This window comes from Pseudonaja textilis, chromosome 2 (assembly GCF_049901715.1).
Source record: "Pseudonaja textilis isolate UNSWEBS1 chromosome 2, rPseTex1.2, whole genome shotgun sequence".
NCBI classification, from domain to species: Eukaryota; Metazoa; Chordata; class Lepidosauria; order Squamata; family Elapidae; genus Pseudonaja; species Pseudonaja textilis.
Window position 1 is genome coordinate 64,339,981 of NC_141991.1, and position 17,470 is coordinate 64,357,450.

The 17,470-nt window shown below is 41.1% G+C and overlaps 1 protein-coding gene across 2 annotated transcripts in view; it reads left to right on the forward strand.

Annotated features, from left to right (window-relative positions):
* Positions 1-17,470, forward strand: part of UBA7 (ubiquitin like modifier activating enzyme 7) — a 48,468-nt gene that overhangs the window by 6,637 nt on the left and 24,361 nt on the right. For both annotated transcript variants that reach the window (XM_087924125.1, XM_087924126.1), the window contains 11 exons: positions 94-228; positions 1,201-1,307; positions 1,537-1,627; positions 2,815-2,953; positions 4,340-4,437; positions 5,880-6,026; positions 6,125-6,277; positions 14,291-14,392; positions 14,640-14,720; positions 16,379-16,534; positions 16,747-16,912. In XM_087924125.1, coding sequence (XP_087780251.1) covers positions 94-228; positions 1,201-1,307; positions 1,537-1,627; positions 2,815-2,953; positions 4,340-4,437; positions 5,880-6,026; positions 6,125-6,277; positions 14,291-14,392; positions 14,640-14,720; positions 16,379-16,534; positions 16,747-16,912 — 1,375 coding nt within the window. The remainder of the gene's footprint in view (positions 1-93; positions 229-1,200; positions 1,308-1,536; positions 1,628-2,814; positions 2,954-4,339; positions 4,438-5,879; positions 6,027-6,124; positions 6,278-14,290; positions 14,393-14,639; positions 14,721-16,378; positions 16,535-16,746; positions 16,913-17,470) is intronic.

Genomic DNA, 17,470 nt, shown 5'->3' on the forward strand with positions numbered 1-17,470 from the left:
AAGGCAAGAAAAGAGTAAAAATGCTGTTTTACTGGTGGCAAAGAATTATGTAAAAGACTTTTCTTTATGCTTAGCATTGCTGTGTCTCTATAGTTCTACCTGTCAGAGAATAACGTGGGGCAAAACCGAGCTCAGGTTTCCCAGGAACATCTCTCCAAGTTAAATGGCAATGTTGAGGTGATCCCTCACACCAGTGAACTGACAGAGAACTTCTTGGCTACTTTCAAGGTAAGACAAAGTTATGTTTCTCATGCCATGGAAGTGAGACATATGGGAGAAGAAGCAATTTTAGTGATGCTAGAAGGAGGTGATGAAAGCTAACCATTACACAGGATCTGTCGTGTCCCTGGTGGAGACTGACTCTGAGGAAGAGGAGGAACAGCCAACAGGGAGTGGGAGTGTGTCTCCAGAGATGGTGGAGGAGGCTGGGGAAGGGCAGAAGCCGGCTGAGCAATCAGAGGAGGATCCAGGCCCATCCCCTATCCATCCTAGGGCACGCAGGGAGGAGAGGATCAGGGAAAAGCATAGTCTACTCGGGAGGAGACTACCATGATCCTCCTCATGGGTTGCAGCTGTGAGCTCTGTATAAGAATTTGGAACTGCGTGTTCACAGACGCTGAAATCAAATTAGTGCTTTCCTTGGATGAGGTTTATCTTTGTTGGCGTTCTTCCCATGGACTCTCCCCACTTATCTTCCTGGAATGTGTGATTAATTATCTTGGTTTCCCCTGGAACTCTCGTCAATATGGTTTGTTTTTGGTTTCCTTTTGCTTCATTATCTACTTTTTGAATTTAAACTGTGACTAATAAAACAGTGAAGCTAAGTTGAAGGCACTGCAAGACCTTGATTCATGTTTTAGTTTTTGTGTTATTCAACCCGTAGTGTCATCACAGGATCTATCTGAATGGATGGAAGAATTTCTTTTTCTTCATCCTACAGTAGTAGCAAGCTTGTCAATCCATCTCAAATATTTCTGTCAGCTGTAACTTTATGGTACATTTCCCAAAAGAATTATAACATTTTGACTAGGAGTCGCACCTGACAATGAGTCGGAAATCTTCGGATAGATGTGTGGTGTATTCTTATCAGGCATTAAACGGAGAACATAAGTTTGGAGAATGTCCTCCCGGCCATTCTCTGTGTTTGGATATTGCTTAATGTGGCTTATGCTCTGAACCTCCACATCCAATGTATTCCAGGTTGTGGTCCTGACCAACTCATCCTTGAAGGAACAGCTGGATATCAGTGATTTCTGCCATGCCAACCAAATTTGCTTTGTCCTAGCTAACACAAAGGGCCTGGCTGGGTATGTATGGATGAATGGGTTGTCCTTTTTCTAGGAGGGGATCAAGGAGATGGAAAATTTACATAAATAATGCTGGAACATTGCAGAGGTAAATTTATTTTTGAATAGGAAGACCCTGTAGTTGAAAGTTACTGCTGGTCTGTATATTTGCTTGGTATTTCTAAGAGTGGCAACTAAGTTGAATGCATCATTTGAGGCATGGCTTATTTTTGCTTTCTCTTGACTCCAGACAGGTTTTCTGTGATTTTGGAGAAAACTTTGTGGTGTATGATCCTTCAGAAGCTGACCCTGCATCCGCTGCCATTAAACACATCACCTTGGTAACTTCCATCTCTGTGAAACAATGGCTGTTTTACTCAACATACAATCACATACTGTGCAAACCAAGTTAATGTCTTTTCACTGCCACTCTATTTTCTGTATTACTTTTTTACTTATAATTCTCTTCCTGCGCCATCTCCTTTAAAACCTCATGTTTATTTTTATGAAGGGGTTATCAGGAGATGGTGTCTGATTTTGGTCAAGGGGAATCATCTAAACCAGTGGTCACCAACCAGTGAGCTGGGGATCACTGGGGGTCCATAAGAAAATTTTGGTGGTCCCCAGAGAAATGTCGCCCCCCAAAGCAATTAATCCAGGCTGCGCAGGAACACAAAGCTGTGCCGATCACATGGCCTGCGGGAACGGTGCTTGTATTGTGAACAACACAGGGTAGTGAGGGGACAGGGAAAAGGTGTGGGGGGAACTTGCCTCCCTCGCCCCATGCACCTGGCCTGGCCACTGGGCTGCTTCTTTCCTCTTCTTTCTTTTCCTGCTTTTGGGTGCACGCAAGGAAAGCAGCAAAAGTCTTTTTTTCTCTCCCCCAAACTCCGCCAGCAATGAGTCTTTGGGACCATGCAAGGCATCCTGCTCCAAGTGGCTGCACTGGCAAAGACTCATTTGTGATGGAGTTTGGGGGAGATAAAAAAAGACTTCTGCTGCTTCTGCTGCTTTCCTTGCATGAAGCCAAAAGTCTTTCTCTCTCTATCTTTCTCTCTCTCCCCCTGAGAATGGAGCTGGAGACGGTGTCCTGTGATTGGTAGGAAAATGGGGTGGGGAATTTTCCTCAGACTTTTTGGGGGTTTTTCCCAGGGTCTCTGGTCTGCGGGATTTAAAATTATGAGTTCGGTGGTTGGTGACCCATGATCTAAATGATGAATAACGTCATGAATGAGCGGCTTGTATTTATGTGAAATCCCAGCACATTCCCACTGGATGAGGAATTTCCATTTCCAAGCAACTATTCTGTCACAAGCTGAAAAGCGGAGGTGGGGTGGAGGTAAGCCAAGCTGATTTTTTTTTTGTATAGCTGGACTATTACTAATTAACACTTGTAAATTTTATTAATATTGCAAGGTCAACCTGGAGTGCATTTTATATTGGAATCCAAATGATTGGAGAGGAAATAGGTTGATCATGCTGAAAGGGAAGATTCATAATTCATCTTGGATTTCTCTCTCTTATTCAGGGTAATCCTGGTCTCTTGACTGTGGCCCATGATGATGAGCAGGGACATTTCTTTATGGATGGTGACTGGGTGATGTTCTCTGAGATTGAGGGGATGACACAACTGAATGGTTCTAAGCCACGCCAGATTTGTGTGAAAGGTAACAGGGACTCTTCTTCTTTCCCTCCATGGCTTCATGTGTCTTTCTTACTTGAATGTGGAACGTGTTCATAGAGAACCGGAGCATTAATAGTGGAAATTCATCAAGAAGCTGAGCTGATGAAGGATATACAGGTAGTACTCGACTTACCACAGTTCATTTAGTGAACATTCAAAGGTACAACGGCACTTAAAAAGTGACTTATGGCTGTTTTTCACACTTACGACCATTGCAGCATTCCCATGATCACATGATCAAAATTCAGATGCTTGGCAACTGGTTCATGTTTATGACAGTTGCTGTGTCCCAGGGTCATGTGATCAGCTTTTGCAACTTCTGACAAGCAAAGTCAATGGGGAAGCCAGATTCACTTAATCTTGTTACTAATTTAACAGTTGCCGCATGGATGGGATTCAAAAATTCCAGCAACCAGTTTGCTGCCCGGGCGTAGTCATGGTGGGCGTGGCCTACCGGAAGTTCCTGTTTCCGGCTTCTGGTGGGACTCCAGAGCCCGGGAGGAGCCGTTTTTACCCTATCAAGGGTCCGGGGGCTTCTCCCGGGCCTCTGGAAGGGCAAAAATGGCCTCCCCGGGCTCTGGAGGCCCACCAGAAGCCAGAAACAGGCCCATTTCCGAACTTCCGGTACTTCCAGGAGGGCCTCTTTTTTTGCCCTCCAAGGGTCCGGAGGCCTCCCCTGGGACTCTGGGAGGGCGAAAACAGGCTCTCCTGGACTCTGGAGACCACCGGAAGCCAGAAATAGACCCATTTTGGACTTCTGGAAGGCCTGTTTTTTCCCCCTCCCAGAGCCTCTGTTTGGACCCTGCACTTGCCTCCATTGAAAATGGGCCATGTGGAGACTGGGCCTGGGAGGGGTGGAACAGGGCAGGCAGGGCCAGCCGGTCGGTTGAAATACTGGTTTGGTGAACCAGATGTAACTTTAACATCCAGTTCACCCGAACCAATCCAAACCAGTAGAATCCCACCTCTGAGCTGCCACAATTCACTTAACAATTGTGGCAAGAAAAGTCGTAAAATGGGGCAAACTCAGTTAACAAATGTTTCACTTATCAACATAAATTTCTCGGTTCAATTGTGGTCGTAACTTGAGGACTACCTGTATAAGAGAAGAATGACAGAATAGTATAGTGGTGGTATTGAAAGGAAAATTAAGGAAAGTTGTGAGACTTCAATGTGGAGGTTTAAAATATTTGTCAGGAAACCAAAGCACTTCCAAACTCAGAAAAATCTGAATTTGCAAAGGCTACATTTTTACCAATTGAATTCACAAGTTTTTAATCTGACTCTGAAAATTAAACTGCTTAGGGTTAGGAACATGGTTAAACATGCACTTGGGGGCAGACCCTGAATCTTTTTGCTCTATTTTTAGGAAAAAACACCTTGGAAATTGGAGACACCTCTTCATTTTCCCCATACCAACATGGTGGGATCATCACTCAGGTCAAGATGCCTCAGAAACACTCCTATGTAGGTTGTCATTTCTGAACTATACATATGTGGGAATTTTGAAAAACGGACTTCTTCTTTTCAGGCTACTTTACAGAAAGGACTGATTCTTGAACAAGCATGTTGCTCTAGCTAAGAACTGTGAGATATACAGTGTTACTTCATAGGGAAGAGATTAAAATAAGCTTCCCTCAACTTTTTATCTTCCTGAGATTTTTAGACTATTGACCCTTTCATAATGAATTGAGACTGTACAGCCTCCAGTTGAAATGAAGCTGGGAGGTAGAGCGCCTGCTTGAGAAAAGTTAGTGTAAGCTGAACTTGCTTGCTTGTGATATAAAATTCTATGTAGGAAACTGTGCTGGCCAGCAACTCAGAGATATAATACATGCTGGATGCAGAAAATCTCAGCTTTACTCCAGGTTGAGTCAAGCTGGGAAAGATGTCTGTCTTAGCTCAACTTAAAAGTCACTCTAGATCAGGGGTCCCCAAACTTGGCGACTTTAAGACTTTTGGACTTCAACTCCCAGAATTTGCTGGCTGGTGAAGTCTTAAAGTTCACAAGTCTTAAAGTTGCCAAGTTTGGGGACCTCTGTTCTAGATCAATGGCACATTTATCAATAGTGACATGTAACAGAATGATTCCCATCTTCTGATCTTAAAACACACACACACACACACATACACATACATGAGAGAAAATGGTAGAGCATCCCTTTCCCAGTGGAGAGTATTGAGGCAAAACAAGCTAAGCATCTCATTCTCTTTCCTGGAGTTCAGGATCGGCTCACTGTCTGAAAGGTTGGGGATAGTTAGTGCTCTCTCTCTCTCTCTTTGTATATATTGTGTGGTTTGTACTTAGGATAAAATGGTAAATGCATTTCAATGGTAAATGCAGGCTGAGCCCCATGTCTTGATCATTGTACAACTATATCAATAGAAATGAACATCAACAAAAATTTTCCATTTCTTTATCTACTTCAAAAATACCAAAGCTCAGCCAGTCCCCAACTTTTCCGGTCCTGTGGATCAGCACTGGGGGAGGGGGTGGCAGGGCAGGGGAAAGAAGTGATGTTTTCATGTGTGTGTCTTCCACTTGTGCAAATGGAGTTTCACGCGCGTGCTCGCCCACTGCTTGCACAGTCTGGTTCCTGACGGCCCGATACCAGGCTGCAGACCGGATTTGGGGATCCCTGCCATCCCTGATAAGTGTTAATAGTAATTTGCTAGTATATAATTTCTTGTAAAAGAGGGCTTTTTGTCTCTGTCTTTAGTTCTTCATTACGGTGATGTTGGATTTAAAATTTAAAAATCTGAGACTTGCTGGGGCAGATGTTCCTGAGCTAGCTAGGCTTCACATATTCTTTTTGCAGGAGAACACTTTCTTGAGATATGGTATCTGAGAGAACGGATGTATTAATAGATAGAGCTTTCCCTGTTTGCTTATTTCTTGATATTCCTAGAAGTCTCTGCGAGCCTGCATGGCTAATCCGAAGTTCAACACCCAAGATAGTAAGAAAATGTTTCGTTATCATACTCTTCATGCAGCCTTCCAGGCACTTCACACATTCCAGAATAAATATGGTCGACTGCCTAGCCCTCAGAATCAGGTAGGTCTGGCCTACCTACCTATCCAGCTATTTACTTTTTTCCCTTTCCTTTCCCCAGCCAAATCTTTTCTTCAACCCCAGTAATTATTCCTTGGCAGGAGGATGCAGACATGTTAGTTGAACTGGTGAGGATCCCAGCTATGGATCAGGAACAAGAGAATCTGATACGGACGTTTGCGTATGGATGTATGGGAGACCTGAGCCCTATGAATAGCTTTATTGGAGGCCTTGCTGCCCAAGAAGTCCTAAAGGTGAGTGGCAGAGCTTTAACAACAGGCAGAGGTGGACTGACTGATTTGATCGCTTTTTTAAAAAAAAGATACAAACAGTAATTGAGCATCAACTAAAATATGGTTTTAAAAAGAAAATGAAAACAAACAGGAAAGGGAAATAATGAAAATGAAAGCAATGAAATGAAATGAAAGCAAAATGGCAAAAGGAAAAGGGGGGTTGGGCTAGATGACCTACAAGCAGGGGTGGGGTTCAATTTTTTTAACAACTGGTTCTGTGGGCGTGGCTTAGTTGGTGGTCATGTTATTGGCTGGGCGTGGCCAACTCAATATCACTCACATCGAGGCATGAATCTCCTTACCTGGCCTCTCATGACTGGGGATGCTGCAACAGTCATAAGTGTGAAAAATGGTCATATCACTTTTCAGTGCCATTGTAACTTTGAATGGTCACTCCACACAAGCAAAGTACCAGCAAAGGAGGGGAAAAAACTCCAGATAAGCTCCTGAGACAGGAAGTGTAGTCCTGCCAAGAATGTAATAAGGGTTAACAGAGGAGAGGCAGTTTCTGTAAGCAACACCAGAATGTTTCCTTCCTGCCTTCCTTACAGGATTAGGCCAGTAATTTCTTCTAACAACTGGTTCTCCGGACTGCTTAGAATGTTAACAACCGGTTCTAGCGAATCGGTGCGAACTGGTAGAATCCCACCCCTGCCTACAAGGTCCCTTCCAACTTTGTTAATCTGTAATCTGTACAATAGAAAGTGAGCATTTTGGAATATATGTACACTAGTATGGAGAAGTACCAAGAATTTAAACGTCCTTAATCATTGTAGCTAATCCTCCATTTAACCAATTAATGGGGGAAGAGGAAGAATGTCAATTCAAGATGAAAACCTATTGAACTAAGGATTTATTCTCATTCTAAGGACAAGTAGAACAAGACTTATGAGTAGGGTAAATCTGGTCTGTGTTACCCCCTTTTCCTCTCTTCAATAACTCTTAGCCCAGCATTGCATCAGTGCTCTCCTTTCCTTCTCTTCTCTGCTCTCTTAGCTGCTGCTAGTGATATCACAGTATGGCATACAGCTGGTCCTTGGTTAATGACAGTAATTGGGAACAAAATCTCTGTTGCTAAGCAACGTGGCCATAAAGTGTGATGTCACATGACTTTAGCGCTTAGCAATCCCTTAGCACCTGCCTGAGGCACCCCATGCTTCTTACCTTACCGCACTGACTTTCCACTTTCCGCTTTGCTTTCTGCTCCTTCTTGTCTTTGGGGGCCGGCTGAAACAGCTGCCTGCTGAAGGAGTTCAGCTCCCCTCCATATATATGGAAGGGAACTCTTTCTAGAGTCTGGACCGTTATTAAGTGAATGGTCATAACACAGAAGCTATCTGTAGTACCAAAAAATTCTATCTGCTATGGGAATTGTAGTCCACATACCACCTACAACCATTTCCCATAGATATTCCTGATGGATTTCAATTTTATGTGTGTGGTATTAATAATATTACATTAAACTGAATTTTTATCACATAATAATAGGAAACATTGTTGTGCCCACATCTTTTAATCATTAAGGACATTTTATTGAGCGTTAAGGAAATTCTGCTATTTGAATAAAAAGCCAGTGGTCCAGTGATTTTTTTAAAACACACACCTGGATTTGGTAATCCCAGGTTCAGGTCCTCACTCAATGGTAAATTCACTCTCTCTCTTAGCATAATAAATATCATAAACCGATTTCAAGGTTAAAACAAGAGAGGGAATATTAGATATCCTGCCTTGAGCTCCTGGAGATTATACCCAATGTAGGTTATACCCACAGTAATTAATAATCATGCTAGAGATATCTGATATAAAGTGTCAGCTTTAAAAAGCTATAAATTGGGAAGTAGCTTTTACCTCTTTGGGGAATAATTCAATGTGTGCCCTAGGCAAGACAGTCTTTTTCAACCTCAATATTCCTCATGTGCAAAAAAAAGTAGAGAAACATACTATTGACTTAACTTACATGATTCTTGAAAGGATTAATTAATACAACACACAAAGTGCTTTGCATGTGTGAGGGCAGAATATAATATTAGGAATAACTATGAAGTCTTACAGGAAGTCAATGAAATAGTTCTGAAGCTGCATGAGAAGTTTTCCGTCCATTGTAATGGTTCTGCTAATCACTTTGTAGCTGCACCTAAAAAAGTTGTCTTGGGCTTCCCATTGAGAATTGCAGGTACTCTACTTGCTTCGGACCCAGTACTGAAATTCAGCTTTCTGACTGCCATTAAGTAGCTTTGTACTGCGTTTGCCAGTGAAGGATGTCCACTATTTTTTTTTTTTAAATAGAGGCGTGATTAAGCAAGTTCAGCTCCTTTCAGTATGGACATATCTTTTAATGTTCAAGATGTTTCTTTCATAATATTTAGCCATAATTTTGGAGCCAGGTAACATGATACTTCTTTCCGGATCAGCTTGTGGTGTGTTTTTCCTCCTTCTTCATCTGGAGTGGTGGACTCACAGATCCTCTATTGCAGCAGTCTCCGATCTTTCCGGCTCTGCGGATCAGCAGTGACAACAGTGGTGTGTTAACCATTAAGCAAACTAAGCACGTGCTTAGGGCACCAGGCCCAAAGGGGGGCACCACAAAGTTGAGAATATGGCTTCGTTTGTACAGTATGTACAAAGGACGGGGTGCCAAGATTGGTCAGTGCTTAGGGCACCAGTGAGCCTTAATCCGCCACTGAGCAGCCGGGCAGGCAGATGGTGGCAGTGAAGGAAGGGGATGTGTGCAAATGGAGCTTCACATGCCTGCCCACCATTTTTGTGGCCCGGTTTTCAATGGAGCATAGACCAGTGCCAGTCCACACACCGGAGGTTGGGGACCCCTGCTCTCTAGCATGAGGGCATGTATAAAAGCTGGATTTTTCTAATCTGAGAACTCAAATAAGGAAGATGTATATACTACTCATAGATTGGCCAAGCTGTTGTTAAGAAAGATGACAAAGGCTATTTAATGTTAATTTTTTACTTCTCACACCAGCATAGTTTTTGCTTTGACTCTAATTAAACTCTAACCATCTACCAAGCAGAGAGGGGTTTTCTGTCCTAACTGGAATGGATTACAATATATGGAATGAATTTCAAATTAATGGAGCGACTTTCCTCCAGAAGTTGTGGGTGCTTCTTCACTGGAGGTTTTTAAGAAGGGGTTGGGCAGCCATTTGTTCAGAATAGTATAGGGTCTCCTGCTTGGGCAGGAGGGGTGGACTAAAAGTCCTCCAAGACCCCTTCCCACTCTTGTTATTCGTTATTCTATACAGTGTTATAAAATCTAACTGGATGAATGTTTTGCTCATCATTTATAAAATGTCCACCAGATGGCAGTTTATGCTTTTAAACCGTTTTTTAAAGAAAGATGAGAAGCTGAGCGCTCTCTGTTTCCCTCAGTTGCACCAGTTAGAAAGAAGTCAGAGAAGAGAGGAGAAAAATCTTCCTCCAGAGACCCTTGTTTAGAAAGGTGGCCACTTAAACCTCACCCCCAAAAGAGGAAATGCATCTCAAGAAAAAAACGTGCTGATTTGCATCATACTGTACATGCTAATTTATAATTAAAGCTAATCAGTACAATATTTTAAACAAAACTGTAATATATTTTACCACAGCAGAAAGATTACAGCCACATGATAGATGAGCAGCTTGAAGGCTGTTCCTTCTTTTACAATGGAAAACATTCTTAATACACAGAGTAATAAGAGACATGATCCTCTTTTGCTTAGGCTCGATTTGCACCTCGGCAGATAGTTATGCCGGCCACATCACCATGGACGTGTCTTCAGACAAAGCTGGCTCCCTCGGCTAAGAAAGGGAGATGAGCCTCCTCCCTCTGGAGTTGGACTCGACTGACAGGGGAAACCTTTCACCTTCACCTTTATCCTGGGCCTAAAGGCCTTCACTGTATGCTCTCTCTCCTATATGTCCATGACATGTTTTCAATTGGCCATAAGGTTCATACTTTGAGAGGAAGAGAAAATAGCTATAAATAAACGCTTTATCGTGTACTCATGTTTGCATATAGGTTGTCCTTAACTCAAGACTAGTTGTTTAATAACGGTTCACAGTCAACGATGGCTGTCGTTAAATGTTGATCGCGTTCTTGGCTCCTGGCAACTTGCCCACATTTAAAACTGTTGCCAAGTGCTGTACGATCGTGTGACGGCCATTTGCAATCTTCGCTGCCAGCTTCCTCAGTAAGTCATTGAGGAAACCAGCAGGGAAAGTCACAAGTGAAGCGGGTGTTGGATTTGAGGTCCAGTGCTCTGAAAGACTTCCATTCTCCTTCAGGCAGGGAAGGAAATTCTCATTGGGCTCTGGATCTCAAATCAGATGAAAACATTAGCAAACAGCATCATTCTCACAACTGTTCTTTCCGTGAGTGAGAGACAGGATTTGGGCCTCCTGTGTGTAATGGCTGCACCATGCCCAGGAGATCTGGGTTCTCTCCCTGGTGCTTCACTTAACAACCACAACTGGATTCTGGTTATTAAGCAAAGCAATTGTGGCATCTTGCTTAATGACCGCTTCACTCAATGACCAAGATTCCAGGCCCAATTGTGGTAGTAAGTCAAGGACTACTTGTAAGGCTAAATGTTCTCCTCTTAACACCTTGTCTTACTGCATGCTTCCTACTTTCTGAGAAGCAAAGTTCGGTCAGTGTAAATGTAATTATAAGACACACTGAGACTTAGGAAACCTCTGATTCAGACTTACTTCTGAAGGGCCTTTTGCAAATGATTACGAGGCAGCTTCTGATTCTACCAGATAAATGGCACAGAGCAGCTTTTCCGCCTTTATCTGTTTAATATCTTTTTGTGAAGATATCTTTTTGGAAGGAGCTTTTGGAAAAAAACAGGAGAGTTAAGAAATGGGATGGTGTCTCACCATTACAACCTGGGTAAAATTCCATAAAGGAGGCAGACTGATTGCACAAAAGACAATTCATCAAGATGCAACCCAAGACCTTAGCTTTTATCTTTTATGAGTTGATAAGAGGTTTGTTGAAGCCCTTACTCAGAGCTCTGACACATACTGACTACCGAAAGTCAAAATATATTGGTAACTAAATAGCTAAAATCTGGCCAGCTGTATTACTAATCACAAGTTATGTCAGAGCACCTGAAGGGAAAAATCACTTGGGATTTTTCTAGCCGTTGTATAGATATGTCAAATGACGGAATGAATTAAAGGATGTAACAATCAAGACTCTCCTACTACAATGGCCGAATATTGACTTAAAATAGAAGAAATGTATAAGAGAGTTTAAGGATCAGGATTGGGATGATCCTTAGCTTGCCAGACAAAATGTGATTGATTACAATCTTGAGCAAGAATGAGTAAGAGGAGCAATCTCATACTCTCCTTTATTGATATTTAATTTACCAGACTAAAACCATGGAAACTTAAAAGGTGAGTTTGGGCTTGTCACTCTCTCAGCAAACCTCAGATTTTTTGCAGTCATCACAATGAAGGAAATCTCCATGTAGGGTGTCTTGTGCTTCTAGAAGAAATACAGGCTGGATATAACTCTAATTATTTACATCTAGTACAGTCAAATTATGTTTCCCTGTAATATATCCTCTCTGAACTGCAGTCTTCTTACACATAACTGGCTCCCTCCAGCTATCATTCTCTGTTAGGCTTTCTTTCTTTCTCTTGTGTCTACAATCCTGGCTCTTCAGTTTTCCAGTCCTGGGATTTCCCAATTTGATTCATGCTAAGCCATAATATGGTTTGCGTAGGTTTTCTTTGGAATATTTGGTTTAGTATGATATGTGAAAACGCCATTGTAGTTTGCAGACAATGACAGTATGATATTATTATGCTTGGTTGCACAGTCAGACAATTATTTAGATTGGTTTCAGCGTTTGTGTCCACCTAAGGACCTGGGGCAGGCAAATATTGTTATTTGATAGTGTTAAAGATATCATTGCAGGATGTAAGGTGTTCCAAGCAAGCTTGTCTTTTGCAATTGACTGATGGTGATCTTTGTCAAAGCCCATGGTTTTCAAGTGGTGCTCCCCATTTTGGGGGATTGCACTCCAGACACATTTTGGTACTATCTTTGTTTTCTTTTACCATAATCATTCAACTGTTTCCAACACTGGGCAAAGGCAATCCTGGCAGCAGTCAGTATGTGTAATAATAAGTATTTTGTACTCTTTACATATTTTTTTTGAAGATCCCCAATAGGAAGAGTTCTGGTTCTAGGTCTAGTTGTTCATTGGTGATTTCTTGTAGCCAATTTTGAATTTTGAGCCAGTACTTTCGAGCCTCTGGGCAAGACCACCACATATGATAATATGTTCCCTCTTTTTTTTTTTTACATTTCCAACATATGGAACTCATTTTAGGGTACATTTTCGCTAATCTCGAAGGGGTAAGTGCCGCCTATAGAACATTTTATATGCATTTTCTTTGTATGTTACTGATTTTGTTAATTTGTGGTTTCTATTCAATACAGTCTCCCACTCTGATAACTTTATGTTATGACCAATATTTTGACCCCATGTGATCATGCATCCTTTCACCACTTCTTCTAATTCTACTTCTAGGAGATACTTGTAAATTTTGGTAATATTTTTTTTATCTGGGCCTAATAAAATTTTGTCTAATTGTTGAGGTTTCAAGTATATTCCATACTCCTTTACATCCTTTTTATATTGACTTTGTATTTGAAGGTAAGCCCACCAGTCTACTTGTAGCCCTTGTTCTTGGAGCTCCTGTATTGTTTTTAAATTTCCATTTGTATCCAATAAGTCTTTATATTTTAACATTTTGTTCAGGTCTAAATTATTTGGGTGGATCTTCTATTTTACTTAAGGCTTGGTCTTGTGCAACCGAATTCACCCCATCTCTTTTCTTCAACTTTCCTGCTCTTAGCCATTATCAGGTCTTCTTGTTTTTGTTATTAAAATATATTATTAAAAGATCGGGGAGGGAAATTAGACCTGAGCACATGTAGTTTAAAAAAATCTCATTAGGTAGAGTGTGTTAAGTTTCAAACTTGCCTGTATCCCTTTTGGCCGTATGATTTTCACTCAGATGGACAGTGCACATTGCCCCAATAGACAACATTCATGACAAATAACCTCCCTAAATGAAACAGGGAATGGGAATAGATTGTATACTGTGTGTAATAATATTGATAATACATATGTAAAGGAAAGAATACTTTAATAGAATTTAATATTGCTCAGTATGATAGGCAGTAGTGTGTGTATTATTCAGGGGCAATGCCAAGGCCTTTGCGGTTATGCCTTCTGTAACAAGATTCGGACTGACGAGGCTTCATCACACAAGGCCCTCCTGGATTCAGAGACCATTCTCAATAAAGTACCATAACTGACCATTTGTTGCAAGTGACAAATGCAGAAGGCTGGATTAAAGATTATTTGAATTGCATAGAAATTAATTTCATGTAGGATGACTCCAGAGCAGAGGTCTTCAAACTTAACAACTTTAAGACTTGTGGACTTCAACTCCCAGAATTCCTCCTCCAGTCTTGTTAGCTCAGGAATTCTGGGAGTTGAAGTCCACAAGTCTTAAACTTGCCACGTTTGAAGACCCTTGATCCAGAGCTTAGGAGCTCAATCTGTCTTGGGTTGATAGCGACTGTAAGCTTTTCATTTTTTTCCTTTTCTTAAAGTAATTTATTTTCTGCCTGTTGCAATATAGATGAGCTCCTCTGTCAAGTTCCTGGATGAATTAGTGCTCAACAAGATTAGTGAAGTGACTAGAATGGTGAAGAAGTACCAATCTTCCTATTCCTTGAGGGGCTTTTGTGCCTTTAACAGTTGAATAGAAGACCAAAACATGGATGTTTTTTTCTGAATAATGAGACGGAATAAGCAAAAAACATAGCCTACTGAAACTGGGCCTGCTTTGCAGCATAAGATATAGATGTGTTGTACTCCGGCTTTCACCGTGTTCATTATAATCTTTTGCTTGAGCAAAGCTTCTATGTTATTTTTCTTGCAGGCTGTCTCGGGGAAATTCACCCCTTTGGATCAGTGGCTGTACTTTGATGCTTATGAATGCCTGCCTGAGGGGGATCAGCTGACAGAGAAAAACTGTGCCCCAGTGAGTAGTTACATTCTGTAGTTTGCCTTTTTATCCAAACTATTCAGGTCTGACCCATCACAGCTCTGTTTAGAAAGGTTTCCACTGGTGGCTGTCCGAAACATTGTCATCTCTTCTCTTCCATGATGCTGAATTTCATAAAGCTGGCTAACTTAGACTTTCTGAGAATGCCCTTGGGAAACTGGGCTTGTTTCATTTTGCCTCCGGTCTGGAATGTTCTAATGCTTGCCATCTCTGTCTCTGACAGTGTGACAGTCGCTACGATGGGCAGATTGCTGTCTTTGGGGCTGACTTCCAAAAACGACTTGGGAAGCAGAAGTATTTCCTGGTGAGTAAGGCATGCAACTCCTGTGGACCACATGAAGCAACATTCTTACCGCACACTAACTAGGTTCATTATAATGTGTGTATTTGGTTTGGGCAAATTATGCTGTGTGCTAAGTTCCTATTTTTGTTGTCTGTAGTCTCTCCAGCTCTCATTTATCTTATCTTATCTGGACCCACAGAGGTCATTTGGAATAGCTGTAGATCTACCAAATGACCTTTGTGGGTCCAATAATAAAAACAAAAGAAAATTTCTTTTGATGAGCTAATTTCCCATTGCAGGACGGGAAACCATGTATTCACCCAGCAGCTGTTGAAAGAGAATGGATAAATCTTGGGTGCCTTTTCTTCCAGTTTTTCACAGCAGAGGGAGCATTTTATCATTTTTAGCCTGAGAGTGGGCACAAAAGGAAGAATTATTATTTTTATGTGATGAGGCTTAGATCCTTCAGCTGTTATTGGTTTTGTTGGGTTCTGTTTGTTTGCTTTTTGGTGGTAGTGGTAACTTATCATTTACTGGTGGAACTGCTGCTGTAGATAACAGATTTTATCCTAATTAACAGATTCCTGATTATCAAAGAAAGACTCCAGATGTTGAAACTATTCCCATTAGATAATGGGACAAAATTATTATAGCAATGGTAATAAACTCTTAGATTATAGCATATCACTTTTTGCAAATGTGAATACAAAGATTTATCGAAAATTCAGCATTGATCCCTAAGTATTTTAGACCAGGAAAGAAGCAAACAAGCCTAAAAAGATTGACATTGATCAAATCTCTCGTATCCATGAGAATATGAATGAATGATGAATGAATTCTTTATTGGTCAGGTGTGATTAGACACACAAGGAATTTTTCTTGGTGCATATATTTTTGAAAAATAGGAACCAAGATATATTATTTCCAGATACATTCATGTTCTGCAAAATCTTTCCTTTTGTTCGTTTGCTTGACTGTGTTATTGAAGGGAGTGTGTGAGATCACCACTATATAACAGGCTTCGTGCTGCTGAGTCACATTCTGGTAATCCTGGACTTCACAGCCATTTTAGAAACAGCTGGTAAATAGTTGATTTATAAGATAAAAGAGGGTTGGGTTGATGTTGCGTCCCGGTTTTACTCCTTTTTCCTGTTTTAAGGCCCTTGCATAGTTCTTATATGTTTTACACAATAGATGAATTGGAATATGGATCCTACGAATTTGTGGAGTTTCTTGTCTGTGCTTATTCCATGGCAAAATTAAGAGTTAGTCTAGCATACCAGCTATAATAGAAACGTACTAAAATCATGTGTTTCTCATTGGATTTTTTAGATTTTGGACTAATTGATATCTGTAATATAAAATGTGATCAGGAGTTCTATTTTCAAAATGGGGGATTCTGTATGTCATTTCTATCCTCCTCCCAGAATTGCATTCAGAAAGTTTTTGGACTTTGATAGCAATTTTCTTGTGTGAATACTTCTGTCCAGGCTTTGTAATTGCCATGCATGTTTTATTGAAATTACATGAGGATTAGGCTAATGGTATGCAGATGGAGAAAAGATACATGGGAAGGTGTGGGTAAGAACAACCATATATACAGTAATTTGAGACGCTATCTCCAGTTTCTGATATTGTTCCAAAAATGTCATGGGGTTCAAACAGTCTTACTTCTGTAGGTAGGAGCAGGGGCAATTGGCTGTGAACTCTTGAAGAATTTCGCAATGATTGGCTTGGCTGCTGGCGAGGGTGGGGAGATCACTGTGACAGACATGGACATCATTGAAAAATCCAACCTGAACAGACAGTTCCTTTTTCGACCACAAGATGTATCTGTAAGTCATGCGGACAAGAGGGCAGGGGGAAAAATTGGGAGAAGGAAGAGTGGTAACTTTAGAAACTGAGATTTGCTGAGATCAGAATACTAGCAAATTGATTTTTAATATAAATGAAGAAAATCTGTTTTCTGACCTGACTTCTATTTCTGTTCTTTGGTCAATGACCAATTTTAATCCTAGATCTAAACATGTGTCCTTTGTTTCTGTAGAAACAGAAGTCAGAAGTGGCTGCAGCTGCCGTAAGATGTATGAATCCCAACATCAATGTAATAGCTCAGAAAAATCAGGTTGGGCCTGACACAGAACACTTCTATGGGGATGACTTCTTCCTGGGCTTGGATGGTGTAGTCAGTGCCTTGGACAACTTTCAAGCCAGTGAGTCCTTCGGTCATTATGGGTATGAGTCTCCCAGGGTCAAGTGTTCCAGTGTTCCATAACATCATTGCTCCTGGATAAATAGGGAAGTCAACTCTCTAATTCCACCCATCATCACCAATGACCATATTGTACTGACTGGGAATTTTAAAGTAGTAACCCCAGTACATCTGAGACATTCCAGTTTGGAAAATGCTTCTGTGTGTGTATGTGTGTGTGTGTGTGTGTGTATACATATATACATACATACATGCATACTTACATACATACATATATACACACACATGCATACATACAAGCATTTTCCAAACTGAATGTTTCAGATGTACTGGGGTCATAATAGTTAAAGCAGCAGTTTTTTCCTGCAAGAACGTATGGCTATCGAAGTTATATGTACAGAAAGAGAGAGAGAAAGAAAATAGAATAATAATCTAGGGATCCTTTGCGCTCTCTGAGTTTGGTTGTTTTCTTGCAGATGTTTCATTACCCAAGCTAGATAACATCATCAGTGCTAGAATGATAAATTTGGAAACTATTGCTAGAGGTTCCATGAACTGC